The 26,522-nt window shown below is 39.4% G+C and overlaps 1 protein-coding gene across 1 annotated transcript in view; it reads left to right on the top strand.

Annotated features, from left to right (window-relative positions):
* The window catches only part of PIGG (phosphatidylinositol glycan anchor biosynthesis class G (EMM blood group)), an 89,364-nt gene that overhangs the window by 28,390 nt on the left and 34,452 nt on the right, over positions 1-26,522 (top strand). The window contains exons 9-11 of the mRNA XM_005530935.3: positions 1,322-1,779; positions 8,780-8,971; positions 15,711-16,020. Of these exons, the coding sequence (XP_005530992.2) occupies positions 1,322-1,779; positions 8,780-8,971; positions 15,711-16,020 (960 nt within the window). The remainder of the gene's footprint in view (positions 1-1,321; positions 1,780-8,779; positions 8,972-15,710; positions 16,021-26,522) is intronic.

Raw genomic sequence — 26,522 nt, 5'->3', positions numbered from 1 at the left:
TATTTGTTAAGGTCTGTTAGGAAGCTTCCGCTGGTCCCAGTGTCCTCTGGTGCTTGCTTTTACTTTCTCTGGTCTCAAGTTTTTGATGTGCAGGTTTGTCCCCAACTACTTGCAGTGGCATCTTGCAACACCCACAGGTGGGACAGGGAGTGAACAGAAGATAGGATACAATTTAGTGAGACAGGATGGACTACAGTGACCAGGCACAGGGCTCAGTCAAAGATGTGTGTACTGGCTCCTGCTTATATGTAATGGAATCCTTCCTTTTTTCTCCTCTTACTTTGCCCCTGTTTCCAGTATATTCCTCATCACCCCATCTTCCCCACCCTTGAGACTTTCTAGAAGCTCTACTTAATGAGTTGGTACAGATCCACAGGCGCTATCATATACCTCTAACACCCGTGCACTGTCACTTCCCCCTTATCTGTTGTGAAGTCCAGACTGACACCCTGCAGAGCTATGCCGGTGATTTCTTGCTGGCTTGTCAGCTAACAGCTGAAGAGTTTTGGCCATCTTTATGATCTTCCTTAGTGCATACTTATCATGGTTGTGCCTCTGCAGTCTTTTTATGGCTTTCCCTGTGTGCTGAAATGGTTCTTTACCTGATAACAACAATGAACCGGGGGCTCTCAACTTCCTCATGCCCTTATGCTTTCTCTTTAGCCTTGTTGTTGAAGGTAGTAAAGCAATTCAAATTAACTGCTGAGAGCAGAAAATTGAGCTAATGAAGGCGTTAGACAAAAAATATTGTGGTTTTAGATAAGCATAGTTTCTGAAGTAAATAATAGATGGCTAAAGGTTGAAAGTAGATTTTATGATGAAAGATGCATTTCAAACTAAGCAAGGTAAAGGGGTGCCATCAGGCAATAACTTTGTTAACTTGATTAGTGAAGGTTATCACTGTATTGAGTAAAGATATTACAGATTTCAACCACTAGAGAATTACCTCTTATCTATATCTCAAGATTTCTGCAGGATTTCTATTTTTACTTTTACAAATATGCAACAGGGCATGAACTTCCTTTGAACCTTCTGTTACAGGGTGGTAGGGAATCTTAATCTCTACAGTTGTGATGATTATTCATAGAGTTTTATTCCTTAAACAGAATGCAGCTTTAAAAATTATTACTATGTTATAGTGCTGAGTATGCTTCACTGAAATGATTATTTTATAAATTTTTTATATTTCTTAAGATAGAAATAAGTTATCCTGCTATTTATTTTGCTTTCATTGCTGTAAATTGCTGTAAGCACACTATGAGTACTTACAAGTGAAATTTTTATAAACTCTTTCACTGCTGCTTTTTTTTTCCCCCCACAGAATCCTATTGTGTCCAGTTCTAGCTGGTCAGAAATAGATGTGCTGATTCTGGCTGGAACTATTGGCCATGTTTTGAGTTTGGGGGCAAGCAGTTTTATAGAAGAGGAACATCAGACCTGGTATTTTCTTATCAATACACTTTGTTTGGTGCTGTGTCAGGAACTTTGCAGAAATAATTTTCTTCTGAAAGAATGTGACCCTCAACTTGGCACCAGTGTGAAACAAAATTTTGATAGTATTGGGGAAGTCTCCGAGTGCAAGAATATAGACATTCCAGCATCAAGTAATTCAAAACTGGACAAGGCCACCTCTTCATCTGAATTCATGAAAGGATCAGATAAGTGGATAAGCTTAGCAACTCCATGGATCATCCTTATTTGCTGTCGGCTGCTTCGATCCTTGAATCAGACAGGTGTCCAGTGGGCTCATCGGCCAGACTTTGGACACTGGTTGACAAGGTGGGTATCTGATTTACTGTCACACTTTCTGCCTTATTTAAAAATTAATGTGTACTTCATTTGGTGAAATTTGTATTTTTCTATACAGTCTCTGACCAGAAAGTGCTACAAACATGCAAAGCAGATAAACAGTGAAGTGGCATAAGGAATTTTTCATTGCTATTTCATGCAGGAGTAATTCCTTGTGTACTATCAATAGTTTATAATCTTTGCCCTGCACCATGACTTATCTAATTAATGCCAATTATACATGATAGGTTTATCAGAAGCAAAAAGTAAATATTTTCCATGTGTAACTCAACAGTGTCTGGTTTGAGAAATTAAAAATCACTTAATAGAATTAAACTCTTGAAATTAAGGCAGGAAGGTTCTGCATAATTCCAAAATTTATGAAGTCACACGAGAAGATGCCACACATAGAATTCTTCCTTGTCTATCACATGCTTGTAATGTGTGGGTGAAAAGCTGAAGGAATTTTTTGAGTGTAATATGATAAACAAAAAAGGGAATTTTTTATAACTGAAAGTACAGCAGAGAAGGGCTTCTGCTTTTTCTAATACCTTTCAGTGTTTTTAAGATCTACAGTTATTATTCTGTGATACTTGAACTGTCTCATGTACTTCAGTTAGTGGATGGAGAAGCAATACTTTTTGGCTGTCTAGTCAAGGTTTTGCAAACAGCAGATGAAGAGGCTCTGCTGTGTAAGATAAATAGGTTTCTTGCCAGTATCTTACAACACACGGATGAAATGTCATTCATCATTCATTAAAAATGACATGAGCAAATGAGACTTGTTATTTATTGGCAGCCTCACAGATGAAATGCTAATTGCAGTGACAGGCATGAGTGCTGAAAGACATGAGTTATGAGGGAATTTATCGCATTATAGCGGTTGTTCTATACCAGAGTTTTCACCATGCATTTCTGCTCTTGAGGTGAGGAAATGAGGAAAAAATGTCATATTTCCTACATCAAGTCCATATGATAGATAAGTCACTCCTTCATTATGGGCTAAGCCGATATGAGCAGGATGAGGTGTGATTTGGTGTGACTCTAAGGATTTTTACAATTAATCCTGACCATCTGCAAAAGATTTATTTGCCCAATAATGTCCTGATTCAGACATTTTCTTCAGACTGTCGGTCCTTTTCTTTGGAGTGTGCTGGTGCCCCAAAGCCATGAAACAAGGACCAAACTCCTTTGGCTGAAAAATTTGGTTTGTTTCAGATACATGCTCTTACTGATGTGGTCCCCTGGAGATGTTTATTTACTCTTGGAAATGTTACCAGACTTCTAAAAATTGTGTGTGGATGTATGGACTTAACTTTCAAAGATCCTGTCTTGCTTTAGTATGCTCCCATCTCTGATTTCATGGTGCTAAGTATGCCTGGAAAGCAGCAAAACCTTTTGTAGCCTTGGGCTGTGAGGGGTCTTAAGGGGATAACACAGGTGGAGTGTAGACTACAGATACAAAAGCGGGTGCTTCCTAATGTATAACAAAAGTGGGAAATCCTATATGCCCAGTTCCAACACTTAGTTGCCTGTCAGAAACTTCAACCCACTCAGGTAAACCCAAGGCTTTTTACTCCTGTTGTGGCTTACTCTTTTGTTGTTGTTGAGGAAGGAGAGGGGAGAAGGGAGGGAGGAGTCTGTTTTTGTGTTTGGTTTTTGTCCCTGTAAATTGGAATTCGTATGAATTTGAATATGTCTGTATATTTCTCTGTACTGGGTAATCCCTAACTGGAGCCATGGTTGAACACAGGGTAAGAAATAAACTTCCTCTGTCTTCTGATAAGGTTTTTCATATACAGCTCCACTTGCTGTTGGTTGCTTTTGCTACAAGGTCAAGTTGCATGCTGATTTTTCAGGGTCTACCCAGGTGCTCAGAGTCACCTCTGATAAGATGGTCATCCCCCAGTCTGTCCTGATACGTAGCTGTTTCTGTATGTGTAGTTGTTACTTCCAAGGTGCAGGACTTGCCTCTTGCCCTCATTGAATTTCATAAGATCCCTGGTGGGCAATTTCTCCAGGCTGTCTAGGGGCCTTTGAGTGTCAGCAGACCCACCTACTGTATCAACCATTTCTCTCAGTTGTGTATTGTGAGAAGACTTGCTGAGGGAGCACTGCCCCATCACTCAGGTCACTAGTGAAGACACTAAACAGCATTTGCCATAGTGGGGGCCAGCGCCCAAGTCCTGAGGTTGACAGATAATGGCTGCCCTCCAGGTGGACTTTATGCTACTAATGGCAACTGTGAATCCAGCATTTGAGTACTTTTCAGTCTACCTGATTGTCCACTTCTCTACATGAGATTGCCTACAGGAATATTATGGGAGCTGGTGTTAAAAACCTTGTTAAAGGACAGATGAAAAATAATGCCTGCTTTGTGCTCTTCTGCTGAGCATGTCTCGTCACAAAAAACTGTCGTGTTGATAAAGTATTCTCCTTCATAAAGCCATCACAACCCTATTAAAGCTGTCTGCCTCCCCCTTCAGTGAGGCTGAAGTAAAGCAGCTAGATATCAAAATAAAAATGTCAGAATTTTACAGGTGAATTTCTTCCTCTGATCCCTATAAAATTATGGCTTCATATTGAGTTTATTTGCTTAGGTCTTGAAGAAAGTAGAAGAGAAGAGATTCTACATCTGTACACTTAGGCTATGGCTGATCTTTGGCCAAAAGGGTATGCTGTAGGAGCTTTTGCCATACAAGGCAAGGAACTTGCTCTCTTTCTCCTCACCTCACTGGCCCTGTATTTTACCTGTTCCTGCGTCAGTATGGTGAACTAAATCACTGAATAGATATGTCTGGAAAAATAACTCAAGATGGCATGGAAAACTCTTGGCTTTCAGTTGGATCACTTCTCACTCTGATCTACCATTAGTCTTCACAGGCAAATGGGCTGGCTTAGTAACAAGAATGCAGGAAGGGAAGCGAAATACAAGTCAGCACTGCTGTTGTTGAAATTACTGTGAGAAGAGAATGTGGAAGTATCTGCATCTTTTGAAGGGCTGCAGACAAACAGTGTTTTCTTTCTGCCATTCTCAAGCATTCCTTATAAAAACTCACTTGCTTTTCAAATCTAATTGAGAAAGAAGCGATGGATGACTCCCTACGTTGTACTTTGGGAGGCTTAAAAAGATGATTCAGCAGTCTAGAGTGTTTGTGGCATGGCAAGCTAAGAGGATGTGTGATTAGGACTGTCATTGTCACAGTTCTGCCTGCACCCTTTCATTGCTGTAACTACTGCTGTGTTTTGGTAGCAAGTGAAAGGACAGAACCCTGCCAGCCTTGGCACAGGTTGGCTCAGGCTGCTGTGGAGCTACATCCTGACTTAAAACAATGGAGCAATTTTCAGCCTAACAGGAGAATTTACAGTATGTCTCCTTGCTGACAGTTGCAATGTAGTATTAAAAGATTAGTAACATTTGAAGTATGACAGTTTTTGGACTTGAACAATGGGATGTAGTTGATATGTATGACTGTTATGGCTCACTGAACAAGCTTCAGAAAGGTTATTCAATAATGTAGCTAAATCTTTACACATCATGTGGTCTGTAAAGTGTTTGGGAATTCCTATTTGGCCAGCATGCTTGCATTTTCTTTGGCTGAGGATTTTAACATCTTTGTTCGTTCTCCTTCACATGATATTAAGGTCACAGAGATGTCTGTTTCCCTAGTGATTTGATCAGGATTGAGATGATGTGTTTTCCTTAAAGCAGGAATTAAAAGTTGGTGATAAATTGGGTTGCATAAAGCACTTCTTCTCAAAATGCGTTGGTAGTCTATAAGGTTAACTGTTACTCTATTTTTAGTACTAGTTTAATTGGCATAGTTATGTCTTAATAGCATGTTTTTTACTAATAATAATTTGGAGCCTTAGAATCATGTGTGCTCTTGTTGTTTGAGTTTGGGCTACTCAAGGTTGCAGGCTTTTTCTAGCCAGCCTTCCATTTTGTCCCTAAGATAAACTAATGAACAAATGGCCCTCTTTTTTCATTTCCCTTTATTGATCTTTCGGATATCTGTGCATATGCTCAGAGTAGTATTTTGCTTAACTACACAGTGCTTAAGGGGCTCAGCATTTAGAACAGACTGTTGTCCAGATTTTCCTGTTTGATGTAAGTATCAAAACACAGAAAATCAATCTACCTATAGCATGTTGAATTTGGCTACTAGGAATGCATTCAGCAGTGCTAAAATAAGGAAAACATTCTTTGTTATTTGCAGACAGACTGTGAAACCTGAAAAATACTTTGATGGGAAAAAGAGCAAAAGAAAATCAGACAGTAGATGAAATGGAAGAAAACAGGCAATCTAAATCTGTCTGGAAGTCAGGTTTTCTATTTGATTGGTTGTTACTCAGTTAGCTTTATTTGGCTGTTAATCTTGGTCAGTGCTGATACTTGAAAGGTGTCAGAGCTGCTACACGGCAGTGTCAGCTTTAAGAGAAGTGACAAGAAGCATCAACATGGGAAGATAATATTTTCTTTTAATAATGTACCTAACCATCCCCAAATGCCCTTCCTCTCAAAGCTAGCACACCTTGTGACTTCTATGTATTCAGTTCTAAAATGTAAGAAACGATTAAAAAAGACCTTATCTACTTAAGTTACTAATCATGCACATTCACAATTCCTTTCACTCTACTTATATTTGCAGTAATGAGGTGAGGTCAAAGCAGTGGAAGAAAATATCTTCAACCTTAATTCTATTAACAGAAGTATGAGTGTAGACCACAAACTGTTACAGTAGGAAGACAGACCCAAAGTGCCCTTTTTTTCTTCCCTTCTCATCAGATTTTCTCTCAGGAAGGTATTGGTTCTTCACTTTCAATTTTGTGGCTTGTGCAAAACCCAGGACATGGCAGCTGAGATCAGAGTAGCTTGTTTGTGCTTGTATTTCTGAGCAGACTATCAAAACCATTTAGAATTTTGCTGAATGATTGGACTCTGTGTTAAGCAACTACCATCTCCTTTCAAAATATGTGATAATTGCATATGCTTTTAACTGCCTGACTGTAGTAATATTGGCTAGAAAACCTTGAAACTGTAGGTGATTTGTGCTGACCTGACTTTGCTTGCTATAAATCCTTTAATTGTTTCTTCAGCAAATGCTGTGAAACACTTGGCTAGGTTTTTTAAAGCAAAACCTAAGATTTGTATGATTCAAAAAAAATTCTGAACAGAGATCACAGAAGACTGTTACCAGAAAACCTGGACATGAGATGTATGTTAGTCCCTGTGCTAGCAGTCAAGAATGAAAACTCAGTGTGTGTTGAGTTTTTTAGATTAAGAGACAAAGGTGATGATGATGATGTTGTGCTGTTATTTATCCCTGATTTGTCTTGCTTTCATACAATGAGTACAAGGAGAATATGACTTGAATGCTTAAAATTTTCTATAAATGCTCATTTGAAAGGTTTAGTGGTTACTAAATTAGTTTGTTTGCTTTGATCATAAAGCAGGTGGTGCTTGCATTATCTTCACAGGTTGCTGCAGGAGTCCACTGTTTCTGCTCTCTCCATGTGTAGAGGAAGAATAATTGTGAGGAGAAACATCAGGACTACATTTTCTGTCTCATAGTGTTCTAGATTTTATTCCTCTCCCTTTCCTCCACTGGCTTTCAGAGAACAGTGCATCTCTTGGGAATCTTGATAAGGTGTAAGAACTACGTGACTGGGTCCTGTATGCAGGACTAATGGGACAATTTATCTGCTCTACAACTTTCCTTCATGACTTTTCAAGCACAACAATAGCTGGAACAGCTATTGGTCAAGCTCCTGATATAGTATATACCAGGGAATAGGAAAGTAAACCTGTTTGAAGTACAATAATTTTTATTAAATCAGAGATAAAACTGGAATTTCATAAGTGTGACTGAATTCAATGCAAGTAACAGCCCAGACACACTGTTATTTTCCTGAAGTTAGTGATCTTTTATCATGGGATTTTGAGTTGTGGAAAACAGAAGATGGAGCCCTTAGCTTTAAAAATCTACATGCTCTTCTTAACTGAAGGCAAATTTAACAGAATTAGTGGTTTTATGTTATTTGGTATACTGGGAATATTTTCAGTAGGCATGGGTTGGCAATTCTTGGACTACAGCAGACTTTCTGAAGCTGTGTTAAGGGATGGGTGTAGATCTTTGCCTTACCCCATTACATTTTTCAGTGCTAATTGGTACTACTGAAAATTTAGGTATATAACATTGGCAGTGTATATAACACAGCTCAATAAAATGCCCTTGATTCTGCAATGAATGTTACCTATTTAGGATGCAGGGGAGCAAACAAAGAAGCTGTATCTGTGATCTTCTCTGCCAATGATGCAAATTTTATGTCTTACCTCTTCTATGTATTGGCACAATATAAGGTGCTATAGTTGCATAAGGGAATCAGATTGTGCTAATGAGTTTGTGTGTCTGTGTTTTAAACTATGTTTTTGTTCATTTTGGATAGGTAATAGGTAGGTAGTGGGGTAGATAATATTAAACAATATTAAACAAATTAAACAAATATAGTTATTATATGTTACTATATGTATTTATTTCAAAAGAAAGTTTTAATCTTGTAGTGCAAAAATCTTTTGTGTAGTGCTAGAAAATACAATGCTGTAGTATAAGGAAAACACACTTTCAAAATGTATAAATAACAAAACCCTAGTTTAAAAGCAGTAGAACCTTTTCTATTATGCAATACACAGCTCAGTTTTTATATAATTAAGAGAGTAACTAGCATATGGTGGAACACAATAATTACACTTTCAAATGTGCATGCTTGAATAGAAAACCTCATTAATGAAACTGCTTTTCTGAAAATACTAGACTATTTTACCGTACCTCTTGGAAAGTTCATAACAGATACCACTACATTGATTAATTTGGTGCTGCAATAATTAATACAGTTTATTTAATATAGTGCTGTAGTTAAGGCTTCATCAAATGTGTTTAGCACTAATTACTGTTTTTAAAGGGATTTTTTGTTTCATTTTCTTTCCCAGCTCTGAACATAAATCTGAACTCTCCTTCTTGGCTGCAGTCTCCCTTCTTATGATCTTCTTTCTGGTTCAAAGAAGATGCTCCCTGGTTTCAAAAATTGCTATGGCACTCGGGCTCCTGGGAGTCTACAGTTACCGGGCAGCTATTGGAAATGTCATATTTCCATGGCAACATGGTGGCAAAGATATTTCAAAGTAAGTTCATCAACAGATAAGTAACTGTTTCTAGCAAGGTATTGAACCCTTTGGCTATCAGGGGATGAGGTGGACAGGATGTTCTAGGTTGGAATTATGTTCTTACAAATAGAATTGTAGTTTGAGGTGACCAGCACTGAATTTTTGTGATGCATGCTTAATTTTAAGCCACATGAAGTTTATTTTGACTGTGACAGGTGAGAAGCCAGTCAGATAAGAATTAATATGAGGAAAACCTAGTTATAATCTGTATTTTTGCTACAAAATACTCTAAATGCACCATCTCTTGTTGTTTCAGATGGACTTGCCACATCTAGCAGCTCATAAGCCAAGCTCATTTAGCTATTTCTTAGTTTCAAAAGTGCTTAGTAGTTCAGAGAGCTGCTTTTCTATACCTTGCTTTTGCAGTTGAATGTTCTGTAACATGGGCTTTCAAGATGAACCATGCTCTTCTCAAGGTCTCACCTGTGCAGCGCACTGCATAGTAAGGTTTTTTTGTCTGATGTTAAGTTTGTTAAAGAACTAGTCAGTAACTGTAAGGCAGTTAACTCTTTCACCAATGACTACTTCTGGCATGTAGCTAAGTGACTTTAGTTTTCTTATATCTGGCTCTGCAGTCTCAAGTTCTCTAAATGTCAGAGGGTTGTGGAAGACTTCCAGAGTCAGTGGGAACATTTGATGAGAAGTAGGATATTATGGAAGAGAAGCTGCTGAAACCATTGTCTTCTAGATGGAGAACTTCCTCTTGCACTCATTTTGAATTTTTTATCAATATAAATGATGTTGAAGCTTCTTAGTCAGGGGCCACGAGATGTGTAGAGATGGAAAAAGCCCTTCAGCCTAAGATCTTAGGACATAGAGAACATCAGGTTTGCAAACGTGGCATATTTTACAAGAAATACTTGTTTATATGTGTATCTGGATATATTTACATACATTCCATCTCTCCAAATATTGAAGATCATTGTAATTGCATACTAATGTTAACACTGTTGTTAGTTCTGCTTCATGAGAAAATAATGTTAATCTCTACTTATGCAGAATTTGGCTCTATGCTTGAAACATGCCTGATTTTTGAGTGTGATGTCTAGTTTTGCTTTGTGTCTTTTTTCAGTGAAAGAAAGCCTTGGAGAATAATACTATCCTTGCAGCATGGGACAGAACATTAAATACAGCAACTGAGCCATAAATAAAATGTGGTTAGAGAAATAAGGGCAGTACTTAAATATTGAAGTCAAACATTTACTTGAAACTTGTTCATTCTGTAGTCAGCATATGAATCTCAATTATTACAAAATACAAAGCCTTTTGTATTATTTCTATTATTAAATAAATAGTGAACACAGTGATTTACTTAAATTATGCCAGAGCTTTATATAAACCCCAAGTGAACATTCCCGTAGCACAATGTGGCACATGGTTCCTATCTGAAGAGAAGTTCTGCCTCCCTCACATACCATGCTGCCTTTTACTTTTGCATAAAAACAAACCAGCAAACAATCCAAAATGAGCTTGAGTCTATGCCTGCCAGATCAGAACATTGTCTCTATCAAGATACCTACCTACCAGGCTGGCTTAGGGCTTCCAGCATGGTCCCTGGCTATCCATGTGCTAACATGTGGGCTTCTCAGGAGAAAAGTACAGGGCCCAGTAGAAAGGCATGGTCACTGACTCATCAAACATCTTCAGCAAGGCTCCCAGTACAGCATGTCAAAAGAGATGGTAGACAAATCTTAGTAGATTGTCTTACCTTCAGATGATAGGTGACATGTTGTCACAGTGATACTTGCTTATCTTAATTGGATGGTTGATATGATTTATATGATAAAATCCTGTTTAAAATGCAAACATAAATGTGTCTAGAGGTATCTTTAGTGTACTCATGATTTGTGGAATAGCTCCAGATCCAGATGCAAGGTAGAGGTAATTTTGTGTAATATGAGAAAAAGTTGTAGGCAGCCACTGCATTTTTCATGCATAGTGTATTCTTCTCTAAGATGAAGAATCTTTGCTCTTTTTGCCTCAGAGTTATTTTAAAAAATACTGTAGTCTATGCAATGAAAAAGATGAGTATATACTATACTAAAACAAACAAAATAATAGTAGTGCATTTGCTGAGGAGCACTTTTTCTAGTTTGAATCTCCATCAACTGGTTAATTCCAGTTTTCACTCAATTTATTGAATAGGCAAATACCTCAACGTATTTTCTAAAGTTTTACATCTAAAGTAAATATGTAATTTTTTACATAATTATAGTAATAATAACAGTAGTAATTATATCAGACTTACCAGAGATGCTGAAAAGGGGCACTGAATTTCTGCATTAGCCAGAAACACAGGAATTCTCTAAACTTTACTGTTTAGAGAACTTTATTCTTTCTTCCCTAAAGGAAAAATCCAATGGGAAATACAGGGTTTTTACAAAGGGTTGCTATTAAAGAGAATAAAACAGTAAAGCCCTTTTTCATAGGCTGTTAGGTATAACTTTGAACCATTGAAAGGTAAATGACAGAACAGTGCACTGTATTCAGGTTTAGGAAAACCACATTACTGTTGTGTTATGGTTTCGCCTTTTTTTCTTGGTTATGTACACACAAAAGGAAAATCGAATATATAAGTGCTCTTGCTTATTATTTCTCTTCTTACTTTTTTCTCTCCTGTATTGAAAAGAAAGATTGAATTCAAGCTTATTTTTTAGTAATTGGCTGAGAAAGAAGGTTACCTTTCTAAGAAAAAAAAATAAATATTTATTTACAAAACTTATTTCTAGAAATTTTGGATAGTGGTGTCTTTTTGTGGTCAGTTAGTTACGTGTGTTACATAAACATAACTGTAATTTTACTCTTTTTAGAGTCCTGGTCTAATCCTTGATAAACTACTGAGTCCAGATGACTCAGGAATCCTCACTTCTGAGTGAATGATATTAACTTTGTAGGAGACCATTGTCTCCTCATTAGAACAGTAATGTTCACTCATTACTCATGTATAGAGAAGACTGATAGTAAAGATTTGATTGGTGGAGTCACACTCTGCAATGTTTCAGACCAACAGACCTGACATCCACTTCACAAGAAGCCATGGGACCCCTACCCTCTCACAACCAGCCAGAAGGAAGGGACCTTTGAGATCGAGGGCAGTGAAAATGGGTTTTTGCTTGAGCTAGCAGGCGAAACCCCTCCTGACCTGCCCCACTTCCTTAGATGCTCGTATGCAATAGATATGAGGCCCTGGAATCTGTGGACCAAGGAAATGAGGACCAGAGGAATGAGAATGTGGGTGAAGGTCCATCCAGGTTGATGAGGTTGCCTGTGGCAGAGCAGATCCCCCACAACACAACCTCCTCAGTTAAGAAAAAGGAGGGTAGTAGTTATGGGTGACTCCCTCTTGAGAGGAATGGGGGGCCTGATATGCCAACTGGATCCAATCCAATAGGGAGGTGTGTTGGCTCTCTGGCACCTGGATAAGGGACATCACCAAGAAACTTCCCAGCCTGGTGCAGCCCTCTGATGATTACCCACTGCTGGTTTTCCAGGTGGGTAAATGACCAACAACAAGGGTGCAGATGATCAAAAGGGACCTCAGGGCCTTGGGGACAGCTGATCAAGGGGTCTGGAGCACCAGTTGTATTCTTTTTTATCCTACTTGTTTTAAGGATTGGTGGGGCAAGAAACAGGAAAAACAGGCAGATGAACACCTGGCTTTAAAACTGGTGTTACCAGCAGAATTCTGAGTGGTTTATCACAGATCAGTTTGTATGACACTGAGCCTGCTGGCAATAAATGGGGTCCACCTGCTTTAAGGAGGGAGTCTTCGCTCGGGATTTACCAGGGTCATTGAGCTGTAGTCTAGATTTGAAGGCAGATGTGGACATAGCCAGTCTTGACAGAAATAAGGTTACAAAGACTTTGTGGGGTACCTCACATGGCTGGAATGTTGTCATGAAGGGCCACACTTTGCTTAGGAAAGACAGACCAGGAAGGTGCATTGGTGGAGCTTCCCTCTATGTGAGGAAGCACTTGGAATGTATTGAGCTCTGTCTGGGGTGGGTGATGAGAGAATCAAGAGCTTATGAGTCAGGATAAAAGGACCGTCTAGGGTGACATTGTTGTGGGTGTTTGCTACAAGCCACCTGGTCAGGAAAAAGTGGATGAGGACTTCTACAGGCAGCTTGAACAGCCTCTAAGTCACAGGTTTTTGTGGGGGACTTTAGCTCCCCTGACATCTGCTGGAGAAGTGACACAACAAAGCACAAACAGTCCAGGAGGTCCCTGGAAAGCATTGATGACAACGTTCTGACACAGCAGAGGTTCCCACAAGGAATGGTGTGCTGCTCAACATCATAACAACAAACAGGGGAGGCCCTTGTTGGAGATGTGAAGGGTGAAGGGGGCAGCATCAGTGACCATGAGATTGTGGAGTTCACTGTTGGGCAAAGAGGAAGGAGGACAACAAACTATCATGGACTTCAAGAGAGCTAATGTTAGCCTCTTTAGGAATCTTGGAAATATCCCATTGGAACAGGCATGCAGGGAAGAGAAGCCCAAGAGAGATGGCTGATATTCAAGGGTTATTTCCTGCAGCCTTAAGAAGGACACATCCTGATGAGCAAGAAATTGGGGAAATAGGATAAGAAACCTGTGTAGATGAACAAGGAACTCCTGTTGTTGGTGAAGTGTAAGTGGGAAATACACAGAAGGCAGGACCAAGGTCAGGCCACTTGGAATGAATACAGAGGTTGTGAAGAGAAGGTAGAAATGAGACAAGGAAGTCAAGGCTTTGCTGGAACTAAATCTGGCCAAAGATGTCAAAGACAACAAAAAGAACTTTTTCAAATACATGAAAAACAAAAGGAAAACTAGGAATAGTGTGGGGCCTTTACTAGCAGAGGCCCCTGTAACAGAATGCAGAGAAGTCAGAATTACTGAATGTCTTCTTGGTACTGGTCTTCACTGACAAGACCAGCCAGGGATCTCTGACCCAGCAGAAAGAATGTTGAAAGAAAGACTTTCCCAAGGAGGTTTGGTTTGAACATGTAGGCAAATCTGACATCCACAAACTCATGGGTCGTGGTGAAGAGCATCCACAGGTGCTGAGGGAGCTGATGGGCATAGTGAGCCTTCTAATGATCACCTTTGAAAGGTAGTGGCAATCAGGAGAGGTGCCTGAGGACTGGAAGAATTCCAGTCTTCCCAGTCTTCATCCACCCCAGTCTTCAAAAAGGGCAAGAAGGAAGATCGAGGAAACTATCAGCAAGGCAGCCTCACCTCCGTCCCTGAAAAGGTGATGGGAGAGCACCTCATTCTGGAATGAGTTCGTCTCTATCCACCTGGATGACAAGAAGGTGATTAGGTGTAGTCAGCATGGATTCAACAAAGGTAAATCACGCTTGACCATCCTGTAATTACCTTCTACAATGAAACAAATACAGGGATGAACAAGGGGAGAACCATGGATGTTGTTTACCCCAACTTCAGCAAGGATTTCAACACTGTCTCTCACAATGCCTTCATGAACAAGCTCAAGAAGTGTGGACTGGATGAGTGGACACTTAGGTCCTGGCTGAATGGCAGCCCTTCAGAATGACCTTGACAGGCTGGAGAATTGGGCAGAGAACTGTTCAAAATTTAGCAGAGACCAAGTGCAGGATCCTGCACCTGGGAAGGAACAACCCCAGACCTCAGAACAGACTGGGGCTGACCTGCTGTAACAGCTCTGCAGAGAAGGACCTGGGTATCCTGGTGGACAACAAGCTGTCCAGGAGCTAGCAGTGTGTCCTGGGGGCCAAAAAGGCCAGTGGGATCCTGGAAAATAGGAAGAGCATTGCCTGCAGTTCAAGGGAGGTGATCCTGCCCCTCTACTCAGCCCTGATGAAGCATATCTGAAATACCGTGTCCAGTTCTGGGTTCCTCAGGACAACAGGCACATGGGAGGTTCAAGAGTGAGTTGAGAGGTGGACTCTGAAAGTGGTTAGTGGACAGGAGCATCTCTTTTATGAAGAAATTATTAGGGAGCTGGTCCTGTTCAGCCTTGAGAAGAGAATGACTGAGAGACAGCCTCAGCAGAGTCTCTGAAGGAAAAGTGTCAGAGGATGGATCCAGGCTCTTCTTGGTGGTGCCAAGCAACAGGGCAAGAGACAATGGGCAGAAACTGATGCACAGAAAGTTACACTTGAGGATGAGGAAGCACTTGCTGTGACCAGACATTGGAATAGGTTGCATGGCGATGCTGTTGAATCTCCCTCATAGGAGATATTAACGAACTGTCTAAACACAGTCCCGTGCAATGACTCTAGCAAGACCCTGCTTGAGCCTTGAGCAGGAAGGTTGGACCAGATGACTTGCTGTAGTCCCTTTCAGCCTTAGTTTCTCAGACCTTGCACTTCTAGAACAGCAGGTCACAGTTTTTAAGCTTACTGGTCCTTGTCCTTGTTCGCATTTTTGGACAACATGCTGTGTTTCCTTCAGAAACTGGCTTTCACTGTAAATTAAGAGGCAAATGAATTTATAGGTGGTTTGAAGATAGCCTAAGTGCTAATTACACTTACAACTTAAAACATAAATTTTTTTGGTAATGGAATTTCTTAGGGATTTGAAAAATACTAGCCTAGGATTTAATCTGTTTGGCAGAACTGGTTGGTCTTGACCTCTCTTGAAAGGCTCTGAAGTAGGTATTAGTAAGTAACTAATATTTTTTGTTTATTTATTTATTAATTTTTTTTCAATTTTATTTTCTCTTTAGGGGGATTACTGAAGCCCGTTTTGTTTATGTCTTTGTTCTTGGCATAGTCTTCACTGGCACTAAAGATTTACTAAAGTCACAGGTTATTTCTGCAGACTCCACCACGAAGAGCACAGGATTATGGGAAGTATATAGCGGATTGGTTCTACTAGCAGCTCTTCTATTTAGACCTCACAATTTACCAGTCTTGGTGTTTTGTCTGCTGATTCAGACAATGATGACAAAATATATTTGGATACCTTTGAAATTTGATGCAGCACAGATTACTATCATGCACTACTGGTTTGGTCAAGCTTTCTTCTATTTTCAGGTAAGCTGAATGCTCTCTCCACTGCAGAGGTGGGAGAGAGAATAGTTTTTCAAAGAAATATTGTTCATTGTAAATAAAATGCTAACTAAATATTACAGTGGAAGAGTTCACTGAGTTCTCAGAAGGATTTAGTTTCTAAATGTTTTATTAATGTTTTGTTTTCGGAATCAGGGACAGATGCATACCTTAGTGCCTAATCCTCAGTGTAGATCTCCAAAAGTATTTCAAAGATCAGAGATCTATACCAGGATGATTTTCGTCTGTTAATGGGCCTTGTAAGTACTTTTCAGGTGATAATTAATTTTAAAATGTCATCTGAGTTGATTAATACCAGTAAAAGGCAGCTTCTGTCACTGGTTCTTGAGGCTTACAATAGGTATATATACTGTTTAAGACTGAAGGAAAATGCTGTGGCATGTAATATCTCTTATGAGAACTAGAACTAATTTTCTTTTTTATTATGTCAACTGATACCTTCTTTCTTTAGGAGGAAGTTCTTACTAACTTGGGTAACCTAGTTCTCTGCATTGCAAATAAGGTTGCAATTCCACAAAAACTTCTCTTTGCATTGAAGCTGGAGAGGATCTTTTTACTTCTAGTAGTATTGCAACCTTAGTGTAGCAGGCTGTCTAAAGAGGGCATTTGTTAACTTGGAAATAAAGTTTAAGAGGTGGGAATTGTTATGAACGCACTCAAGAGAGTGATATGGTAAAAATTTTATTAATTACAGCAAGCAAGCAATAAGCAAAAAATCAGCGCTGGGCGGCAGGGGAGTCTCTACTCCTTCGGCTGCCGCACGTCCGATTTCCGTGTCTTCCCTTTTAAGTGGTCCGACTTCCGGGTTACGTGTCCTTTCTCGGGTGTCTCTGCGCATGTGCCTCCGGTCACTGGTGGTCGCTTTTTGCCTTCTGGTGGTCGTAGGATGAAGATCAGGAGTCTTCCTCTTTTGACCTTTCCTCACTGTTCTCCTTTTAAGGCTTATCTGAGTGGCTTAACTTTCTGGAATTCAAGAGAGCTTGCAAGGCTGTTCTCATAATTATACAGACGTCAGCAGCAGCCTTCAACCTCATCTCTATTACACAAAGCATAGTTTTGCAAAGCATCGTATCTTACATGTTTAGGCGAACAAAAGGGTCTCTATTCATTACAGGGTTTACAAAATTTCAATGTGGGACCTCTGTTGACTTTACCTCTGTGGCATGGCTGGGAGTGTTAAAACTCTGGTCAAGCTTAAGGTACTGTAACTGCAAATTGAGGGTTGGCTTGATTGAGATTAGTGTATGTCCAGGTAGGGCATTGCTGATGCAGGTAAGGTCATCATGATTCATCCGTTCCTACCTACTTTTCCTGTTCAGAGGGCATATCGTGTCTTGGTTGAGTGGCTTTTGCATGTTTTGAATGTTGCTGTTCAGGCAGTCAGCTTTGATTACAGCCTTCTGAGAGCACCCTTAGTGCAGCTGGCAAAATGCTGAAGACAGAGCCATCTCTATACTGAGATGCCAGACAAAAACAGCTGCCAGAAATTTAATGGTGGTGAGGGTGGCAAGAAAATTCTGGTTGTGGAAAAGAGACTAATAAAGAATGGTTCAGATTTTTTCATAAAGCAGCAAATGGTTTATAAATGTTTTCGGTGATGCTGAATTCTTGGTACACTTGGCTGAGAATTTCACAGAACCATGAAATTACAGGTGAGTTGAAGCTGGAAGATGCCTCTGGAGATCATTTAGTCCAACCTGACCCCATGAAACAGCAGACCGGGTTGGTCTGAACTGTGTCCATTCCCTATTTCAAATACCCAAAAGGGTGAAGACTCTGCAAGCTCTCTGGGCTTGACCACCCTAACTAGTAAAAAAATCTTTTTCTGATTTTAATCAGAACTTCTTGTATTTCTGTTTCTGTGTATTGCTTTTCATCCCTTTGCTAGTCACTATAGGGTGACCGAGAAAGTCACAGTCTGGCTGCATTTTCTGTACTTCCCTTCATCAGGTACTTACACACGTTTTTAGGATCCCTGCTGAGCTTTCTCCTCTTGAGAGTAAAAAGACCCAGGGAGTTGCTTGTGTGACATGTGCTTTGTTCCCACCATCATCTGTGGTGCCTCAGTGGACTTTCTGGCACACCCATGGCATTATTGTGGTGTCAAGCCTAGAACTGGACCCAGGCACCCAAATGTGGATCTCACCACTGCTTATTAGAGAGAATGGAGATATCCCTTGAACAGCTAGTGAGGCTCTCCCTTAATGGAGTCCTGGATGCTCCTGTCTTTGCACAAAAAATACAATGGCTGGCTGATCTCTTCCAAGCTGCTTTCCATGTGGTTAGTTCCAAGTGTGACTAAAGTCAGGGTTCTATTCCTCCGCAGGTGCTGGATTTGACATTTCCCTTTGGTGCACTTGCTGAATTTCTTGTCATTTCATTCTTCCAGCCTGTCAAAGCACCTCTGACAGCACCAGACCCACCTGCTGTAATCTACCGTTCTCCCAGTTCATATTGTATGCATACTTCCTAAGGGAACTCTCTGTCCTGCTGCCAAGGTCATTGGTAAAGATGTTAAACACTATCAGCCCCAGTGTCAATCCTTGTGCCTGATCACTAGTGGACCTCAAGCTGCTGCTGACAGTCCTGTGAGTCCAGTCCACAATAGTATCCAGTTTCCTAGCCTGGACTGCATCCATTTGTTTGCCTGAAGAGATGCTTAAAAGTGTATGTGAGGTAAAAGTGCCTTAGATAAATATATCTTCATGCATCTTCAGCCAGTACAGCATGATGGAAAAGAAAAAAGCTTCTTAAAGTAATAGGTTTTTTTTTGGAAGCGTAATATGGCAGTTATATGTTGTGTCTTTTTTGCTCTGAATGATGCCAAAAATTTGGGACTCACTTGTGGAAGAGTTTACATCAACTTTGAAGCAGCTATAAACATCTTCCAGAAATAAGCTGTTAGAGCTATTCTGTTTGACTGTACTGTGTCAAAGGTTTTTTTTTCTAAACCGATAAAAATATATCTTGCATAAGCAAGACAATAGAAGAAAACAGGATCTGTTATCTTTCATATAGGTAACATATCTTTCAGCTTTCTAGTGGTCTTAAATTTGTGTTATGGGAAAGACTGCTCTTTTTCATGATAAATGTTTTGTAGTTTCAACTACCCTTGCCATTGAGAATTTTTTTTATTTTTAGAAGACTGGAAGTAGTGATTTCCATTTTACTTGACTGCAAATTGTGTTTTTGGATATCCTGCAGTTTCAGAGCAACTGCCTCGGCCCCATCACTTTGCTGGCAATTTTGACATTTCTTCTAGAAGTGTTTCCTTTGCAAATAATAACTTCCAGTATGATTTTCAGCAAGCTTTAGGATATTTGAAAAATTAGTTCTGACAAGGGAATTTCTAACATAGACATCTTGCTGAGTCACAGCATCCAAATCTCATAAATGAGAAAGTCTCCATTGCTTTGTTATGAGCCAGATTTCTAGATGGGTTTTTATGCATCTCCCATCACTTGTAAAATCTGTAAAATGATCTGATCTGGGTGATAATTACTTATCAAAACTTCTGTTAGAAGCACAGCAAAGCTTTTTTCTGCCACGTTGTTTCCCATGCTGCTTTGTATGAAATAGAGCAGGCCCATATATGAAGCTGCCTCTTTGTATCCCATCACATGTTCCAAAGCTCCATCTTTGAAAAGATTATTTTGAATTAGCAATGGCTTAGCAAAATTTTTGAGGCATTAAGTTGTTTTAGCACAGGACCCTTTAAAAATATGTAAATTTCAGAAGAACATGCTTGCAGTCTTCTAGGATTTTTTTGTGTGGCTGGCCACAGAAATGAATGTGTGTGCCTATTCATGATGCCCAAGACTGATTAAAATGACAATGAATTGTAATAGAACAGGAAGGATTTCCTCTATTGTCTCTTTTTATTTCTCTTTTTGTTTTTCTGTCAGAACATCTTAGAAATGTTTCAGAAATAGAGAAATCAGTTATGTTAGTGAAAAAAGAGCTTTTAAGGGTCAAGACAGATGGAATTTTCTTTTGCAGTCTGTCCTCCCCCACTCATTAGAGAACAAGTGTTTGGTTCTCTTTTAAAAATGTTGTAAGTACATTTATACTAGATGCATTTTTAGGATGGAGATAAAGAGTTTGACCAAAATACCCATCTTTAGATGTTAGCTTGTCCTTTTATTCTCTGATGAAAAAACTGTTCTGAAGGTATGGAAAGAAAGAAATTGAATCATATGAGGGTAAAAGGGACTTCTTTATTTTTTGCATTTCACAATTGAAAGCAGTTATTTGATATGCGGAATACTAGCGTAGAGAAGTAGAATGGTGAAGCTGGTAGGTCGTCAGTTACAGAGGCTACAGAGGTGCCTCAAAATCTAATAAATGCTCTCTCTTCAATTTTTAAATTTCTCTCAGTTTATCTGGAGAATAGCTTTTCCAATCTGAGTCCCTATTTCCAAGAATGGAAGGATCTTCTTTCAGAAATTATACGTAATTTCATGCCTCTTTTATGTTGTTGTTCTCAGTGTGGCATTCTGATCTGCATTATCTGGGAAAATCAAAAAGCTAGCAACATACAAAACTGAATTCTTCATTACTTTTTTTTTTTTAATGTATTTAAATATCATCTTTCATTTCCTTTGAGCTCTGTCTAGAGTGTGAATGACTTATCACAAAGTGAAAAGTGCTCAGTTTGTATAGCTTAAAATCGGGACTGAAATGTTTCTTTGGTTTATTATGGACACATAATTAACTGACAACTATATATTGGTAATTAATTGTCAGTCACTGAACTGTAGATGCGAGATCCATATCAGATATAAAACAGGTGAACTTTCACCAGTATTTATGCCATTTTGTGTACCTGATTTGGAAAAAAAAAAATCTATCCCATGCCCTGGGACACCCCTCTCCCAAACACATGGAGGTAACCGCTCCCCTTCAGGTGTGTTTCAGTCTCTTCTAAAGACAGTGCAGTTTTCGCTGTTTACTCACACATCCTTTGACAAATACAGGCACTCAAGCTTTACATCTTTATGTATCTTGAGAGTACCATAGGCAGGTGACTCAGGTGAAGCCGTAGATGATTCTGCATGGTTGTGTACATTTTCCTGCTCTTCCTTAAGGAAGTGATGCAAGTTGGAACTCTGGATATACCCATACCGGATTAGTAACTGATTTTAATTCTTTGAATAAGCCATTTGATCTTTTTCATATTTACCTTGTGGGAAAAGTAGGAAGGTCTTTGCTTGACAACTTTCAGATCCCCGCCTTACTTCTGTGCCTCCTAGTGAAGTGACACTGTTCTTATTGATTACAGTTCAGTTGTCCCAGGTTTAGCAACTACCTGTCCTGTTGGTGACCATCAGTGCCGAGTTCTTACATTTTGACTGACTTAGGACAAGTTGTGTTTCAGACAGAGCACGTATGGTTTGTTCTCAGATACTGAATAAACATTAAAGAAGTACAGCAGGGCTGTTTCTGCTGGAGGAGTCCTTCAAATTGTCACTTTCACTATTGACCTCTGTTCAACTTGCTCTTGGTAACAGTCACTTTTTTACTGCCTCAGGAGCAAGCAGTACGTGTGCTAGAATTCTAGGGGAGAGATGTGAAGGAAGCACAGCTGTATTATTGGGTGTGATGTGTACTGCTGGCATAGATTTAAATGTCTTCCTTGACTTTGTTTCTCTAAGTTTTGTGGTCACTAGAGCTGTCACTATGAAACTGCCTGAGTTCAGAGTGATATTAGGGTTTTAATTTCCAGACAGGCATAAAGATCTAATGTAGCATACAAAAAAAACAGCAGGCTTAGGGTTTGAAATACAAAAATTGAAAACCACTGAAATTTTTGGTGATGTAGATCACATTGGATACTAAATTTAAACTGTCCTAGCTAAATGAGGCAGCAGAAGAGAAATATAAATGAAATATGGAATGCATCCATCTGGAAATAGGAGAGAGGTTTGGAGAACTACTTTTTGCACATGTCTTGGTGTGATTATGAACTAAATCAGACTTGCCTATGTTGCTGAGCCTTTATTAAGTCTTGGTAGACAATATGGTACATAATGACTAAAGCAGTAACTCTGTCTTGCTGAGTGTGGATTGTAACTGATGGCCTTTTGAATATCATAGTAAAAATAGCTTTTTTCAGGGTAGCATATTTAATGAATGAGGCACTGTTCTTTCAGAAAGTATTGTAGGGTCCTTCAAGACTTTATGGAAGTAGATCTGTGAAAATCTTAAGTAGTGTACCGAATAAGCTAAGCTGACAGGAACAGGTACTACTTCTCATTAATCAGTTGCTATAGTTGGTGCACATGGGATAAGAAAACAAAGTGCTTGGGTGTGGAAGCTAATTTTTTGATTTTGAATGTCAGTAGGAAAAAAAAATATATGGGTGGATTGAAAACAAATGCCTTGATCTTACACTTAGTTTTGCATTCTACACTTCTTCTGTGTCAGAACCCTGAGTGCATCTCCTGTCTCAGTTAGCAGTTCACTTAGCAGACTTCAAGGTCATGTCCTTGATTGACAGAGGAGCTGATGGGAGAAAAGCAGAGGAGGGGGCCTGGCCCTTCTTTCCATTCTGGTTCTGCTTTACTGCCTTTGTTGTATCCCAGCTGTGTAAGTAGCTATATGTGTGCCTGTCTTGTACTTTCTTGATCCTGTCTGGACCTGGACCTGGTGGTTGTGCTTTCTGGCCTAATTTTGGATTTGCCTTGTCACCACAGACTTGCAGTCCCTGGACTGCATCTAGCCCTGATCACTGTCTCTGGATCCAGCCCTGACCTGGGCGTGCCACTGAAGAGTCCTGACTTACTGCTCTCACCTGCCTTTTTTTCACACCCATTTCCCAGCTTACCTTCCTTTGCAGAACCAGCTGTCCCCTTCTGCTCTCTGGCAATTTGGATCTAAAAGGAAAATTTGTTAAACAGTTGTAAATTAAACGGGAAGACTATGTGTGATGTCATTTTTCCAGCATTTTAGCATGTTTTTTTTTTTTTGTGAATAGTAAACAGAGGAAAAGGTTGCTCATACAGGTTGTGCAGTCTTCATGCTTGGAGATTTTTAGAGATTGTCTGGATAAAGTGCTGTGTTATTTATGTGGAGCTGGGTAAACCAAATTTCTTTTCTAGTCTTCTTTTAGTAATTAAGGTCTTCACTTTATTTATCACTTTGTATGAATTGATGAGGTAAAGCAAAGTTTAAAACACTCCAGTATTGTCAAAAATAGATGAAATTAATACATTTAGTCAGAATACTACTTACTTATCAGGATATTATTGCAAGCTTGAGAATATCTTGTTAAATTTTTCAATGAGCTTGAATAATTGATTGTTTTCTCCTAAGCCCTGAGTTGCCCACGTCTCATAATTTTGCAGTCATTTCCCAAAAATATGTTGTATCTTCATCTTTATTATTTTTCCTTCAAATGCAGTAAGAATAGAAATAAATAACTTGGTTGTTTCTCTTTAATAAACTAGCTCCTAGAAAACTTACTTTGTAGTAAATATTGCTAAAAATATTTTTGTTTCTTTGCATGAAAGCTCATAAATGAATAAAAATTCCATGTATTTATTTATTAGTCTTGTGGGGTTTTGTTGCCATGCTTAGAGCAGTAGTATATCTGTGGAATGGGAGAAAGAACATACAGTTCCAGTTTCTGGTGGTTTGTATCACTGGAGGAAACCAGAATAGGTTTGTACATTTTTAGAATAATTTATACCTAATTTGTCTCGCCTTTAGGTAAAGAGATGGACTGAGTGGTATTTTAAAGTGACTTTTTTTTTGTTATGATTTCAAAGCAATGTAGGATAATTTACATTGGAAAAGACTTCGGCAGGCTCACAGTTCAGTCCCATTTTCAGGTTAGCATCACCTGTGAGGTCAAACGAGTTGGTGAAGGGTCTTGAAAGCTCCAAGGTCTGTCTGGAGGCAGCAGAATCTTTCTGGGCAACCTTTTCTGAAATACTAGGGTGATAAGTTAAAATAAAAGGAGGCACTCTGAACTGTTACCTATTGTGTGGAGTATTAGAATTTATAGCTAACAAAATTCAGTGTAAATACATTAATTTGTCATGGAGAAAAATACCTAATGTGAGGAAAAAAATGCTTACTACTCACCAGGGATCTTCCAGTAGTAACAGTGGCAGTAGTTTCCGTGAGGCACAGCGGATTCAGGGTAGGAGTAAGACGTTTGGACACTTCAGAGTGTGATTGGAGTTATATGTGGATCCAAATACGTTCATCCTTGTTCTACAGCTGTGTCACTTTAAGCAAAGTCAAAGACAGGTTGAGTGAGCCCTTTGGGGAAAGGAGTTGGGGAGCTGAGGAGAAGGGGAACCTGTTCCTTCCTCCAGGTTCCTTACTTCCCCTGTCTTCCATAGGGAAGTTCATCTTTTTTGCCTGCACCGGTTCTTCAGGACCAGTGACGTGCACTGCAGTGCTGCATTTATTGTTGCTTCTTCTCACATACAGTGATATTCTTCTCACATACAGTGATATGGGGAGTTGCCCCAAGGTGCTCAAGATCAACCTGTGCATGTGGATTCAACAGTGTAAAGAGGCCTTTCAGTCCCTCAAGACAAGAGCAGGAAGGATCTCCTGATGTCTCAGCTTTTCTACTCTATATGCATCATGCAGAGGAGAAGGGGAAGGAAAAATAAGTAGATGGGTTGGGCAGCAGACTTGCTGCTGTGTACAGGGACTGGAGGAAAAGAGAGCAGGTTCCCTCCCTACCAGTTCCTGTCAAACTCTAGCTTGTTGAGAAGCAACACCCTGCTTAGTGCTCAAAGTGCTACACTTCCCTTATTCCCTTTCTGCTCTTGCCATGACCTCAGTCTATATCTCTTAAACCTGAGGATTGGTCTTATCCAGCTTTCTTTTCCAGTCTCATATTACAGGTTCTAGGACACAGACATGCTTTTATTTTTAGCTGCTTATCATTAGTTGTGCCGTGCTTTGCTCCTGGCATTGCTGGACATTGCATTAAATGCATAACAATAATTGATTATACTACTGCAGTGATTTACTACAGTGGAGCATGATGAAAGTCAGAACAAGGAAGACTAACGGTCATAAGTCAAGATTTTTCTACTGTATGGTATCTTGGTAAAATCCATACCATACAGTCCCCTTACAGCTTCAGGCTCTCTTTACATTCTGGAGATATCTTTTTGGTGGGATTGATGGGGATGGTGGCTGCTTATAATGAGCTCTAAATAGTTCCATCAACACAGATGCCTTTTTTCTCTTAGATTTTAGAACTGCCTCAGGAAGAGGTTTTTTTGCTGGTGCCTAGTTAGTTATGTACCTAAAAAAGCTGCCTATCTTTTGTGCTTCCCTGTGTGCTCTGGGCTTTGTGACAGAAGCGTGTGTTTGATGATAGCACTTCCTTGCTGGAGTAACTTTCAGTTCAAGAGGACTGCAGTCACTAAGGGGAGCCAAGGTCAGGTTTGAGGGAAATAGGGAGCCACCACTCCCCATATGCTCTGCTGGGATTGAGTCTAAGGCTATTGGTGGTGACAGTCCTTACATTAGTGTTGTTCTGGGATTCTGTGAGTGGAAAAAGAGGTTTGGATGGCTGTTAGAATATCAGTGCTGTAGAAACAGATCAGTTTCTCAAGGTACAGCAAGAATATTTGAGAACTTTCTCACTAGTCTGAGGAAACCTCTCTGTGACCTGTTAATGTAAGAAATATTCTGCCTTAATCATAGGGTGTGTTGTTACTCTGGATATTTGGGTAAAGTTAAGTACTTTTGGATTTTCAGTAGAAAACACTTCCTTCAGTTTTACATTGTTCCTTATTATTCAGTGGTCCTGGTCACTGGAAAAGAAAACCAGGTAAAACATACCAGACAGCTCTTGATACTTTAATTGCTGTATGTTCCTTCTGTTTTTCTCTTGGTAGATTTAAAAGCCTTTTACTGATGATTCAGGCTATCTAGACTGAACTCTGGTCTGTTCCAATGCAGTCTTATGTTGTATAACGATTTGGAAAGGAAAAACCTCTCTAAATTTGCCTGTCTTAATCTGTTTACATGCAGGAACTTGTGCCATGAGGCAGGCAGGTGGGCGATGTAGTGTTCCATTTCAGCCCTACATTAGAGTCCCACTGTCTCTAAGGGCAAGAAATATTTATTTCCTGGTGTAATTTTAGGCAGCAGACCTAAAATCTTGTGTTTCAACCTTGTCTGATGAAAAATGCGAATTTTTCATTAATATGTTTGAAATCAGCAACTGTAGCTGTTTATTTAATTTTTTTTTTTAAATGTAACTTATTAAACACTAGGCATGTTAATTTGCAGACAAAATAAGACTAACAAAATAGCATGCTGTTTATGTCTTTGTTAATCTGTGAATTCTAATTAAAAGCACGTGTTGTGTAAGCTGTTTTATTGAAATTCAGATGTAAAGAATATGGCTGTACTGTAAAGCAATTTAAAGAGTAAGTCCTTAATGGGTGCAATAATTAATATTATACTAATGTATTCTAAGTGTG

This window comes from Pseudopodoces humilis, chromosome 4 (genome assembly GCF_049639895.1).
Source record: "Pseudopodoces humilis isolate 2021_Gansu_Grassland_sample_001 chromosome 4, ASM4963989v1, whole genome shotgun sequence".
Lineage (NCBI taxonomy): Eukaryota > Metazoa > Chordata > Aves > Passeriformes > Paridae > Pseudopodoces > Pseudopodoces humilis.
The sequence above is the reverse complement of the archived record's forward strand: the minus strand, read 5'-3'. Positions and strand labels throughout refer to the sequence as shown.